This window comes from Mus musculus, chromosome 9, assembly GCF_000001635.26.
Source record: "Mus musculus strain C57BL/6J chromosome 9, GRCm38.p6 C57BL/6J".
Lineage (NCBI taxonomy): Eukaryota > Metazoa > Chordata > Mammalia > Rodentia > Muridae > Mus > Mus musculus.
This window is the reverse complement of record NC_000075.6, coordinates 21,158,870-21,172,498: the sequence shown is the minus strand read 5'-3', so window position 1 is coordinate 21,172,498 and position 13,629 is coordinate 21,158,870. Positions and strand designations below refer to the sequence as shown.

The 13,629-nt window shown below is 52.5% G+C and overlaps 1 protein-coding gene and 1 long non-coding RNA gene across 3 annotated transcripts in view; one reads left to right on the top strand and one right to left on the bottom strand.

Moving 5' to 3' along the window:
- The window catches only part of Pde4a (phosphodiesterase 4A, cAMP specific), a 47,549-nt gene extending 40,750 nt beyond the window's left edge, over positions 1-6,799 (bottom strand). Inside the window, exon 1 of one of the 2 annotated variants that reach the window (XR_003947813.1) lies at positions 6,267-6,799. Coding sequence is in view for 1 of the 2 variants with exons in the window: in NM_183408.3 (NP_899668.1) it covers positions 6,267-6,571 (305 nt within the window). In the remaining variant the exon portion in view is untranslated. The remainder of the gene's footprint in view (positions 1-6,266) is intronic. The other variant, NM_183408.3, reaches the window with a different exon arrangement.
- A 31-nt stretch (positions 6,800-6,830) lies between these two features.
- Gm36118 lies at positions 6,831-12,158 on the top strand. The gene is made up of 3 exons (XR_870565.1): positions 6,831-7,570; positions 10,213-10,312; positions 10,839-12,158. It is a non-coding gene; the product is annotated as a predicted gene, 36118 (long non-coding RNA).
- The last annotated feature ends 1,471 nt before the right edge of the window (positions 12,159-13,629 follow it).

Genomic DNA, 13,629 nt, shown 5'->3' with positions numbered 1-13,629 from the left:
GACAGCAAGGCATTTTTTTTTCCTCTTTTTTGAAACAGGGTCTCATGTAGCTCAGGCTGCCCTGGAACTGGCTGTGTGGCAGTGTATTTCTGTGAATTCCTGACCCTCGTCACCTGCCTCTGAGGGCTGGGACAGCACGTGTGATTCCTGGAGCTAGGGTTGAGGCTGGGGCTTCTCAAATGCTGGAGGAGCAGTGTATCAGCTGAACCCAGACAGCCTTAGTGGTGCATGCGTGTCTGCAACACGGGCGCCTTACAGATGAGGAGGCTGAAGTCACCATGCAAGGGAAGGAAGGATGGCTGCATTTGATTTCTTTCAAAGCAGGAAGCTCAGCAGGTCAAGACCCACGCTGCAGGCCTGATGCCTGAATTCAATGCCGGGGACACACACCGTGGAAAGAGTTAGCTCCCACAAGGGACCTCCACAGGCTCGCCACGGTACCTCTGAACCTCCCACAACACAAAATAAATCTAAAGGAAAGCAATGAGAGGTACAAAACAGTGGGAGAGATGACCTAGACCAGGCAAGAGTCTCAACAGTCCCAGGCAGCTATCTGACTGCAACCCCAGTTCCAGAGGACCTGACACTTTCTTGCTGCCCTGAGTGTGCTCCACACACATGGCACATAGACATAATACGCAAACAAAGCAACCGTACATAATAAATACAGATAACCAAATCCTTAAACAGAAAAGTAGCCCGGCCGTGGTGGCACACGCCTTTACCCCTAGCACTCAGGAGGCAGAGGCAGGTGGATCTCTGAGATCAAGGCCACCCTAGTCTACAGAGCAAGTTCCTGGATAGCCAGGATTAAAATCCTGTCTCAATAGACAAAACAAAACAACAACTAAAAAAAAAAAAAAAAAGCACACAAGTTCTGGGCAAGCCTGTTCTACTACTGAGTTCCAGAACACCCAGAACTATATAGTAAGACCCTATCTCAATAACAACAAACAGAAAAGGAAAAAAATCAGGGCTGGAGAGATAGATAGATGCTTAAGGGCACTGGCTGCTCTTACAGAGGTCCTGGTATTTGATTTCTAGCACCTACACATATGACAGGCTTACAACCATTTGTAACTCTGGTCCCAGGGGATCCATTCCCTTCTCCTGGCCTTCCTGGGCACAACATGCACCTGTTGTACAGACAGACAAACAGGTAAGACATCCATACACATAAAATAAATAATAATTAGCTGGTGAGATGGCTAGCGATTAAGAGCACTGACTGCTCTTCTGGAGGTCATGAGTTCAAATCCCAGCAACCACGTGGTGGCTCACAACCATCCTTAATGAGAAATAAAAATAAGGAACCTATGGGCCCAGGACAGCCAGGGCTACACAAGGAAACCTTGTCTCAAAAAAACAAAAACCAAATAAAAAAAAACTGAAGAACAAAACCTGGCAAAGACAAGAACTTGTAATCTCAGAGCCAAGGGAGCTGGAGACTGGAGTTTCCTGGCCAGTCAGCTTCATCTAAGTGAGGCGCTCCAGGCCACTGAGAGACACCATCTCAGAAAGAAAGGTAAGGCAGCTGCGGTAGCCACATGTGAGGCCAGCCTGCTCTACAGAGAAACAAACAAGGGGAGATGGTGGATGCCCAGGTCTGCAGGCACACCTATGTGGGCGCCCAGCAGCAGAAAAATCAAGTGAGGCTCAGTGAAGGACTTCATCCCAAAAGTAAGGTCTGGGCTAGACACAGAGTTTGGTGCCTGAGAACACGTGCTGGTCCTGCAGAACACATGGTCTGATCCATAAACTCCACACTGCGTAGATCACAACGTGCCTCCAGCTACAGAGGAGCTGACATCCTCTTCCGACCTTCAAAGGGACCTGCACACACCTGGCACACATACATACACTTGGGTCCACACACATAAAATAAGTCTTTACCAGGCAAGACACCTCAGAGGGTAAAAAACACTTGCCATGCAGGGCTAGGGACCTAGTATCACCCACAGAACTCCTAGTAGAAGGAAGAGCTGATTTTTTTTTCCAGACAGGGTTTCTCTGTGTATCCCTGGCTGTCCTGGAACTCACTCTGTAGACCAGGCTGGCCTCGAACTCAGAAATCTGCCTGCCTCTGCCTCCCAAGTGCTGGGATTAAAGGCGTGCGCCACCACACTCGGCGGTTTTTGTTTTTTCGAGACAGGGTTTCACTGTGAAGCCCTGGCTGTCCTAGGACTGATTCTGTAGCCCAGGCTGGCCTCGAACTCCCAGAGATCCACCTGCTTCTGCTTTCTGAGTGCTGGGGTTAAAGGCGAGTGCAACCATGCTCAGCCACACACACTAATAAATAAACAAGGGAGAGAGCAATAGAGGACCATACACATGCTGATTTCAGTTTCTTTCTTTCTCTTTCTTTCTTTCCTTCTTTCTTTCTTCCTTCCTTCCTTCCTTCCTTCCTTCCTTCCTTCCTTCCTTCCTTTCTTCCTTCCTTCCTTCCTTCCTTCCTTCCTTCCTTCCTCCCTCCCTCCCTTCCTTCTTTCTTTCTTTCTTTCTTTTTTTAAGATTTATGAATCCCAGGCTGGCAAGATGGTTCAGCGGGTAAGAGCACTGACTGCTCTTCCGAAGGTCCTGAGTTCAAATCCCAGCAACCACATGGTGGCTCACAACCACCCGTAATGAGATCTGACGTCCTCTTCTGGTGTGTCTGAAGACAGCTACAGTGTACTTATTAATAATAATGAATAAATCTTTGGGACTGAAAAAAAAAGATTTTACGAATCCCAGCACACTCCTGTAACTGCAGTTCCAGAGGACTCTATGCCTCTGGTCTTCGTAGGCACCTGCACTCACATGCATATGCCCACCCACAGACACATACATTTTTAAAAAATTCAAATAACAAGGCATGAAGAAAGACACCTGTAACCCAGCACTCAGGAAAGCAGAGGCAGGAAGAACTCTGCAAATTCAAGGCCAGCCTGGTCCACCTAGCCAGCCCCAGGACAGCCAAGATGTCCTAGAGATGCTGTCTCAAAAAGCAAAAGAAAACAAAAGTCAGGTGAGATGGGACAAGCCTTCACTCCCAGAACTCCAGAGGACAAAGGCATTATGGTCTCTGAGAGTTCCAGGCCAGCTTGGTCTACATAGCAAGCTCTAAGATGGCCAGCACTATATAGTGAGAACCTGTCTCAAAAAAAAAAAAAAGTACACAGCCCTGAGCTGTACCCCAGAGGTGGTGTTTCAGGAGGTTGCTGGGACCTAGGCCTGAAGCAGGGGAGAGCTGGGAACTGTGTTCCTGGGCCAACTTTTCTTTCAAGTTCCTTCGGAAGTGTCCACCAAGTGGCTGTTTCTGCTACAGTGGCCTAAGTAGTGTGGAGTTAGGGGATATGGCCCTGTCCCAGCTTGCAGTTGGCCAGCCTGGTGCCATGAGGCATTCGATAAACATGAAATAATAATAATATGAGAACCAAGATTGCACGTTTCTCGCAGTCCAGCAGAGGGCGCTCCCAGAGCCAAGTTCCCAGCACAGGGACAGGCCTGTAGGAGCGCAGCAGGGACCACAAGGGCAGAGGACCCCAGTGGAATCAGATATCTCCCACAAAAGAGACACTAGCCCTTGTATGTACGTCCCTGATGGTGGGAGGGTGAGCAGAAATCGCTCCTCTGGATGGAGAGAAAGTGGGAAGGTCCAATGAGTGGTAAGAGGCCAACTCTGTGCCCCCCCCCTCCCCTCGCCTCTGCCTTTCCTCGCCTTCCATCTGTCTTTGACAGATCACAGTGAGGCTGTGACTCAGCTCCATAGGCCGCGCCAGGAACGCTATCTCAAGTACAAACCCCCACCCCGGGCCAGATCTGAGGACTGAGTGCAAAGGCCACCTCAAATTTAAAACGTGCCTTCCCTGGGGGTAGAGTGTTATCAGCCTAGTGGGGTGGCTGCACGCCTCTTTGAGCTAGTTGCCTGGGCTCCACAATAGAGAGTGGCGGGGATCCCCTATGTGTGCAGAAGCTAAACTGTGAATCTTCTTGGTCCCCTTCCTCTTTCTGTGCAGGACACTGGCACCAACGCCAATGCTGTGGCATCGTCCACAAGCCACTTGACTGTCCCAGCTGTGGCCTCCAGAGGCCACCAGCTCCCGCAGGGAAACCGAAACCCGAGCTGACTCAGGGACTGCCGGGATTCCTGTTTTTGATTTCTCACTACAGGACAAGCGTTTCACTGTGGCATCCTGTTTGCCTCTAAGTCCAGAGGCCTCAGCAAGGATCTCTGCAAAACCCTTCTCACACCGATTCCTGCCCGGTAGTGCCTAACCGGAAGCCACGGTTTAGAGGATGCTCCTGCAAAGGGTACCTGAACCAGAAGCTCCGAGCCGCTTGTCCGAGATTGACATAGGAGAAAGGAATTTTTTACTTCTTTGATCTGCAGTCTCCTCACCAGTCCAACAGGGATCCCTCACAGGCTGCTGGCAAGGAGGGAGGAGGTAAAGAGGTAAAGGGGAGGGGTAGAGAAAAGCAGAAAAGGCCCCAGGAGCGAGCCATTAAGGAAAGGGCATCCGGATTGTAATTACTACCACTCAGCCTGGTCACCAGACACCAGGGGTCCAAGAGGTCCCCAGGGCCTTAAAAGGGAATAGGGCCTGATTTCTGGAGCTCCACCCCCTGCGCCCTCAGAGACTCCAAGTCTCAGGCTTGGCATTTCCTGTTGATGTGAGGTTTGCTTTTTTTTTTTTTAACAGCTTCTCTCTACTAGTTCCCTCTGGTGGTGGGGGGGGGGGGGGACAGGATCTCAGGAGCCTGACACTTGCTTCCTGGTAGGGACTCAAGCTGCTGGGACTGAGGAGTACTAAAGGAAGGGGTGTCCTTGGAGTGCTGGAGTGCTGTAGGAACTGGGGGGGGGCTCCCCAGAAAGATGTAGGTAGACTGCAGTAATAGTCTAAGGGGGCCTGTTTTAGGACTCAGGCAATAGGCAGTTGTGAGTGAATGTAGGAAGTCCATCACCCCGGGGCCTGGTGAACTCAGTCAGAGCCCCGAGGCTCCACTTACAGTGGCTGTGATCACTGGGACTATCTATGTCAAGAAGACACTGGTAATTAAGGTACACAGGGCAGATGATGCATGGCTTATCGGCCAGAGTAATGACTGTTAGAGCTGCCACTAGATAGAGGTGACAGCATGACTGAGCTGGGTAAAGTGGTGCGCATCTGCCATCTCAGCCCTTAGGAAGCCAAAGCAGGACCGTCACAAGTTCAAGGCCAGCCTCGGCTGACCACAAGAGTGGTCACATTGTCTCACAGGGCCTCAGGGAAGGTTGGCACATATAACAGCCCCAAAGCTCTGAGTCTGTGGAACATATCCTGCCAGCAAGGAGGTGTCCCCTGGAACATGGAAACTGTCGATCTGCTGTCCTTGAAGCAAACAGTCACTATGCCACATTAACCATGGTCCCACAAGGACACAGTTACTCTGTCACCACCACAGACACTATGGCAGAGCCAGCCATCACTGTCATCATGTCACAACTGCACTCTGTGGAGTACAGATACAGCCATGCTGTTACAGCTCTGTGACAGACACCAACATAGTCACCCTGGGACAGTTACAGAAGCCCAGAAGCACAATGCCACTGTCACAATCACTGTCTTCATAGCAGAGTTAGGCAGAGCCCCAAGTACAGGCAGCCCCAGCCTGTCACACACAACTGAAGACCCCTCCCTGAGGCTACCATGGCAGGAATCCCAGCTACTCTACACACCTTCATCTGTCACTTCAGAAAGGTGGGAATTCTTCTTTGATGGGACCTCACATGCCCTTGGCACAGGTCCATGGGGCACCTTGGGGTGCCATGAAGCCCTAACTGCCTGGCTAGGGCTTGTTCCAAGTCATAATACAGCCTGGACTAACACCAGCTACTGTAGGGCTGCCCTGATCCAATTCTCCACCCACTAGCGTCTAGTGTGCTACCCCATGGGAAGTATCCAGCGTGGTTCTTCAGTCACCCCTTATCGAATGTTCCCTAGGACACCCCACAATTAGTCCAGCCTCAGTCAGTCTCTCCAAGAGGTACTCCCATTCCAGCAGCTGCTCTGTACCATTACTGGCTAAGCTTGTAGAGAGCCCTAAAACAGCATGGATCCCCCCGACCCTCAACTTTACCCTGGGTATCCCATAAGTTAAAGGGCTTCTGGTGCAGTGGCGCCCCCTCTCTCCACCCACGCGGGTCACGCTGGCCCCCCCATCCGCCCCACAGCGCCCCCTTTGGCCAGCATTGCGCGTGGCGCCCCTCGAGCGCTTGTGCGCTCCGCTCGCCGGGGGAGTCTCACCGCCTACTGCTGCCTCCGCCGGTACCGGTGCCGTGGAAGGACGAGGGCCAGGACATGCGGGTAGTCCGCAGGCCTGGCCGGTCGCCAGTGTCCACGGCGTCGGCGCGCTCTATGGGCCGGTGCGGCGAGCGCTCTGGCTCTGAGCGCTCGGCACTGTCCGAGTAGCCGCGCTGCTGGATGCGGATCGGGGTCCTCGGCTGCCGCCACAGGTGCTGGGGGGGCGGCTTCAGGGTGGCCTGGCCCTCTCGGGGCCCGGGAAGAGAGAGAGACAGGCTCCTCTCCGAGGGGGCGGCCGGAGGCTCCATGGCTCCCGCTCTGTCTTGTGGGGTGCCCGGGGGCAAAAACGTCCCCTGGCCTGTCCGAGCTCAGTGGCGCCACGGCCGAGGTGCTTGGGGACCCACGGGAGCTCCTGGCCTCAGTGGGGCCATGGCGCCCAAGGACGGAGAACGCGGACGGCGGCGGCGCCGGTGTCCTCCTGGCGCTTGGAGCCCGCTGCGCTCTCGGAACCCGGCGCCAGCCGCGACTCCCCGCCCCGGCCCGCCCCTCCCTGCCCCCCCACCCGCCCGCCCGCCTGGCGACTGTCACAGCGCCACCCCCTCCTCCTCCAAGGAGAGGAGGGTGGCGGTCCTCCACACCCACGCACAACCCATTCCCGCCGGGGAGGGGGCGCCAACGCGCGCCAATCTCCAAGAGCCCTTTGGAGCAGCAAACAACGCACAGGGACCGAAGAGTTAAAGGGTTAATGGCATCGGGACGAAGACATCCGACTGGTTGGCGGGGTGTCACTCAGCCGCATCCATCAAGGCTAGGGCGGAGTCAGGGGCTGTCGTATCCTCGTTTTTAGAACCCCTGTCACCCTTTATCCCAGGTCCCCTTTTGCGGGAGTGGTCCTCGTGCCACCAGGACGCGGTGTCTGCAAGCTAACAGTATTGCACGCAGGACCAATGACAGCGTGTGGCTCCTCCACCGCCTGGCGGGATGTGAGCGCACGTGGCCCCTTCCGAGGGTTGTCTATGTTTTCGATGACGCCTGGAAGTGTGTGCGCGCACGTGGTGACTGCTCCCGCTGCTGCTGTCGGGGGGGTGTAAGAAGGCGCGCGCACGTGTACGACCCGTCGGGAGGGCGGAGCGTCCCGTGGGGTCTGTTCCGGTGGCCCAGGACTGTGCACACCTTCCCACGCACTCCGGCGCTGTATTGTCATTATAATGGGAGGATGCTGGTGCGAGTTGTGCACGTGATTCTTCCTCAGTTGTCTGTGACTGAGGACGCATGTTGGTGTATGGTCGGCCTGGAGGCATCTGGAGGTATGGGAGTGTGTCCCTTTGGGTCCCCCTGTGACTAATATATAGGTATCGCTACCTCTTATCTTTCAGAATTTTTAAATTACATTATTTGTGTGTGTGTGTGTGTGTGTGTGTGTGTGTGTGTGTGTGTATGGGAACTCGAGTCTCCCACTTCATCATCCAAATGCTACATATCTCAACTACTGCAGCAAGATTTGGTCCAGCTGTGCACCCTCAGTCCTTGCGAATACCCATTAGATGCCGAGGATAGGAGAGGACAGAGGACATTCTGCAGAAGTCAGTTCTCTCCTAACGATTCCCTAGTGGGCCTTGGGAATCGAATTCAAATAGGCAAGCTTGGAGGCAAACGCCCTTACCCACTGAGAATCCCGCTGGCCCAATCGCCGCCCCCTCTTCTTTTAATTTTTAAAGACTTTAAGCTGTTCTTCGAAAGGTAAACTGAGGCAGGTGGGAGGGGTAGCTGGGATAGGAGAGCATTGGAGGGTGAAACCCACCCCTGACGTTTTCAGGCGAGTAAACAATCGGAGCCTTTTCCCCGCGTCCCCCGCCCTCAGAACCCCCCTTCCGGCACCTAAATCCGGAGTTGCCGTGACTCACGCTCCCGCCTCCCTCAGCGCCGTGCCGAGCGAACGAGCAAAGAGCGAGTGGGAATCCGAGCGAGTCGCCATCCCTCCTCCCGGCTCTGGCTGAGCCCCGATGGCTGCTGGGCTGGGGGGTGGAGTGCTGTGTGCCCTCCCGTTTCTCACTTCCCTCCCAGGCTAGATCGCTGCTCAGGTGCTGCAATGTCCCTTGGCCCAAGCCCTCGCCCCCTACATCACCTCTCCTGGTCGTCTAGGGGGACAAGCCTTGTATTCTTGCCCCCACCCCCGTTCTTATTAACACACAGGCAATTGAACCTTTCCCAATTTCCAACTTCCTCAACCGCTTTTCTCTAGCAGGAGGGGACTCCTAGCGTGGGTGAAGGAGCGCGGCATAAGAACTGGCCCCCCACCAACAGCCCCAGGTGTTCCCCAAAGCCAGAACTGTATCTGTTCCCCTACTTTTCTCAGGAACCTTCCCCCAAGCATTTGCAAGTGTCACGTTGCCCAGCTGTTACCTTGTAACCATGGGCCACAGCTCTGGACGAGGGTCATAGGGCGGTGACCTGGAGGTGTGGACTGGGCAAGGGCTAGGCTACAGGTATTTGAAGGCTCAAGGACTGAGGTGAATCAAGCTGGACTTGAACTAAATAGAGGCTGGAGTGTGGGAGGGGGGACTTTACTCTCATCTGGAAATAAGTATCATGGCTTGGGCTGGTGAGATGGCTCAGTGGGTTAGAGCACCCGACTGCTCTTCCGAAGGTCCAGAGTTCAAATCCCAGCAACCACATGGTGGCTCACAACCATCCATAACAAGATCTGACCCCCTCTTCTGGAGTGTCTGAAGACAGCTACAATGTACTTACATATAACAAATAAATAAATAAATCTTTAAAAAAATATATCATGGCTTAAGCAGAGACCCTAGAACCCTCCAAAGGAGTGGGTGGGGTTGGGGATAGGAGAGATTGTCATTACAAAGATGGGACCTGGGAAGTGAGCCTGGGCAGGGGTGGGCTGGTAGTCAGAGCCAGCTCAGCTCTTTGGCTCTCTAACTGAGAGCTTGCCAAGATGTGGGGGCAGGGCTAGGATGCCCTGGGAGGATTCAGATGAGGAATAGCTAGAAAGCACAAGTAGTGGGCTGGTGCGATGGCTCAGCCGGTAAAGGTGCTTGCTGCCATGCCTGACCACTTGAGGCAGATCCTCAGACCCCACATGGTAGAAAGAAAACTGAATCTTAAAATTTGTCCTTTGACCAAAACACAGACACACAATAAATAATGAGGAAAACAAACAAACAAACAAAAATAACAAATAACATATAATGAATAACAAAATAAAAATTGTTAAAGAAAAAAAGAGCAGATAGGGCTTGGCCTTGTTTTCAAACACCCCAAGCCTTGATGCTACTACAATCCTGGTTAGCTGAGGGGTCAAGAATATTACCAGCAGGGAAACTGAGGCAGCTGTACCACATGCGGGTCCAAGGCCAGCCCTCCACCCTGTGAATTTTGTGGGCATCCTGAAGGCTCTGGAGGACTAGGAAGCTACACTTTCAAAAGGCTGGGCGCCCTGGAGGGACTCTTGGTAGCTTGATTCTTCCATGCTTACCTCCCAGTCTAATCGCCCTCCTGCCCGGCCTGGACCAGGGCTTGATGAGAGATGGTGGTGCAGGTTGGCACCAAGCATATTGGCACCGCAGGACTCTGGAGTCTCTCGGGGCCTCTGTGGGGGGGACATGGGTGGAATTGGGGCTTGTCTTACAGATCTAATTGCCAGGAGGAGTACAGCTACTTAGGTACCCCAGAGAGCAGCTAATGGGCACATACAGACCTCTCATTTTTGAGCCTCCCATGGAGGCTGCCCTCCCACACTTAGGTGAGGAAGAGTCCCTTTAAGCCATAGTAATTTGTAGTGGGAGGGGAACTTACGTAGCCTAGGCTGGCCTGGAATTCTTGGTCCTGCCTCAGCTTAGTGCATGCTACCCTTACAGACCTGTGCTGCTGTGCCCTCCTTTATCATCTTTCCCCACGCTATGTTCTTTCTTTTCTTCCTTTTACACAGTCCTGCTGTGTTGCACTGGCTGATCTTGCGAGCCTCACCTGCCTCTCCTCTCATGCACTGGGATCAAAAGCCTCTGGCTCTGTATCCAGTATCATCCTTTGTAAGTGATCCACTCATTTTCTAGTGAGTTTTTCCTTTTGCCTTAGTTTCCCCTATCTCTGAGACCCACAAGATCTCACCCAGGGCAATCTTCCTCCACCTGCTGCCAAAACTATCTCCCTGAAAAGCCACAGAAAGGCTCCCTTACACTACCTTAGGGCTGAAAATTCGTCAATCTGGATGGGAAGCAGTAGGAGAAAGTAAAATCAAAGGGGTAAACTGAAGCACAAGTGCACTCAGAAAACAGCTACCTTGATTATAGGGGTGTGTCAACATCTTGCCTAAGCTCCGCCCCAAACCCAGGTCCTGCCTCCGCCCCGCCCCTGGGGCCTGGATCTGGTTTGTGATCAGGTCCCTGCGGGCTCCTCTACATGCAGCTCCCCAAGTCCGGAGAGCCCAGGTCAAGGGTCACCTGCCTGTGTAGAGGGCCAGAGGCACCTTCCGTTAGAACCCGCGGGCTCCCCCTGCAGACTGGGTCTGGAACCTTCCCAGCCCCTTCACCTATCGCTCGCTCATCTCTCCCAAAGGTGTGTGTGACGTCGGCGGACGTCAGCAAACAGCTGACGCAAAGCTTGCGGAGATGATGCCCTCTCGTTACCATGATGACCGGTGACGCACGCGCGCTAGAGAGGGTGCAGGTGCGGCAGTAGGCCTCTAGAGGCGCAGTGGCCCCTCTGCTAGTTCCTCGCGGCCCCACGCTGGGACTTCCCCGTCCGGGAATCCCACGGAGGAGCCGGCCGCGTGCTGCGCGTGGTCCGAGCTGGGGGCCGGAGGAAGCGCTCCTTCGAGCTGTCGGGCTTTCTGCTACACCCAAAATCCCCGAAATAGCTGCGGTGTGCGGGGGCCGGCGCAGAGAGAGACGGCGGCTTCTGGGCACAGATGGGGGACGCACAAGGCAGAGGCGCGGAGACAGACAGGGACTGGTGGAAATAGAAACAGACAGACAGGGACACAGACACAGCTTGCGGTGACGGGGGAGGGAGAGACGGGCTACCTTCGCACCCTGGCACTGAAGATGTGGGTTGGTGACCATGGGTCCTTGATTTTACCTTTCTGAGCCTCAGTTCTTTACAGACAGTGTGTCATGTAGCTCAGGCTAGCCTCAGACTTCCTCCCTATGACCTTGAATATCTTATCCCTCTTCCTTCACTTCGGTGCTGGGATTACAAGTTTGCAATACTAAGCCCGTTTAATAGGTCTAGTTTAGGGCTTCCTGCACAGTATGCTATGCAAGCACTCTATCATCTGAGGTACATCTCCAGACCCAAAAAACCAAGACATAAACAAACAAAAACCCCAAGGTCTCACTATGTAGACCAGGCTGGTCTTCAATTCACAGGTCCACTTGCCTCTGCCTTCTGAGTAGTAAAGGAATTCACTAGGGGGGTTTCTGCTTCGTATATGCCATCCTCCACTGAGTGCTGTCTCATCTTCAAGGGCCCCAAAGGAAAATGACATGCCCACTAGAACTTCTGCTCTTCTATAGAGTGCTTTAATTTTTCTGCAGCAGGGAGGGCCGCAGTGATGTTTTGTTATTTTTGTTGTTGTTACTACTACTGCCTATGTTGCCTATATCTCTGACCTATATCTGCCTACATTGGCATATCAGCTGCCTGGGCTGAGGGAAATGTGCTTGCTGTGTAAGCATGGGGACTGAGTTCAGATCCTAGTACCCATGTAAAAGCTGTGTGGAGGGGTGCACCTGTAACCCTCCATGCTACAATGGGAGGTGGGCATGAGGATCCTGGGGCACAATGGCAAGCTGGTCTAAAGAAATTCTGAGGCGGGGCGTGGTGGCACATGCCTTTAATCCCAGCACTTGGGAGGCAGAGGCAGGCAGATTTCTGAGTTCGAGAGTTTGAGGCCATCCTGGTCTACAGAGTGAGTTCCAGGACAGCCAGGGCTATACAGAGAAACCCTGTCTCAAAAAACCAAAAAAAAAAAAAAAAAAAAAAAAAAAGAAAAGAAAAGAAAAGAAAAAAAAAATTATGGGGGCTGGTGAGATGGCTCAGTGGTTAAGAGCACTGCTCTTCCAGAGGTCCTGAGTTCAATTCCCAGCAACCACATGGTGGCTCACAACCATCTGTAATGAGATCTGATGCCCTCTTCTTGGGTGTCTGAAGAGAGCAACTGTGTACTCACATACATAAAATAAATAAATCTTAAAAAAAATTATGATCTTCCAGTTCAGTATGGGACTCTTTCAAAAAATAGGCTGGGTGTGGGGTGCACTTCTTTTTTTTTTTAAGATTTATTTATTTATTATATATAAGTCCACTATAGCTGTCCTCAGACACTCCAGAAGAAGGCATCAGATTTCGTTACGGGTGGTAGTGAGCCACCATGTGGTTGCTGGGATTTGAACTCGGGACCTTCGGAAGAGCAGTTGGCACTCTTAACCACTGAGCCACCTCGCCAGCCCTGGGATGAACTTCTTTAATCCTAATACCCCAGAGGCAGAGGCAGACAGATCTCTGAGTTGGAGGCCAGCCTGATCTACATAGTGTGTCCCACCCAGCACAGCCAGGGCTACACAGAGAAACTGTTTCAAAAGTAAAATAAGGCAGTGGTAGCCCACGCCTTTAATCCCAGAATTTGGGAGGCAGAGGCGGGTGGATTTCTGAGTTCAAGGCCAGCCTTGAAGATAAACAACAACAAAAGAACTCCATAACAACAGAAAAAAAGAAAGAAAAAGAAAAGAAAGAAAGGAAAATATCAGCTTCAGGCAGGGAAGAACATTTTGTCTCCCCACCCCCACCCCAGACAGGGTTTCCCATAGCACAGGCTGACTTCAAACTTGCTATGAAGCCCAGACTGAATTTGAATTCCTGATCCTTCTGCCTTGTTTTATAGACAGTGTTTCTCTGTGTAGCCCTAGATGTCTTGGAACTCTCTTTGTAGACAAAGCTAGCCTGGAGCTCAGAGACCCATCTGCCTCTGCTTCTTGAGTGCTGGAATTAAAGGTGTGCGCCACCAACCAGTGCGCCTCCAAGTTTTTGTTTGTTCGTTTGTTTTTTGAGATTTATTTATGTATGAGTACACTGTAGCTGTCTTCAGACACACCAGAAGAGGGCATCAGATCTCATTACAGATGGTTGTGAGCCACCATGTAGTTGTTGGGATTTGAACTCATGACCTCTGGAAGAGCAGTCAGTGCTTTTGACCGCTGAGGCATCTCTCCAGCCATGTGCATCCAGTTTTTTGGTTTTTGGTTTTTTGAGACAGGGTTTCTCTGTATAGCCCTGGCTGTCCTGGAACTCACTTTGTAGACCAGGCTGGACTGGAATTCAGAAATCTACCTGCCTCTGCCTTAAAGGC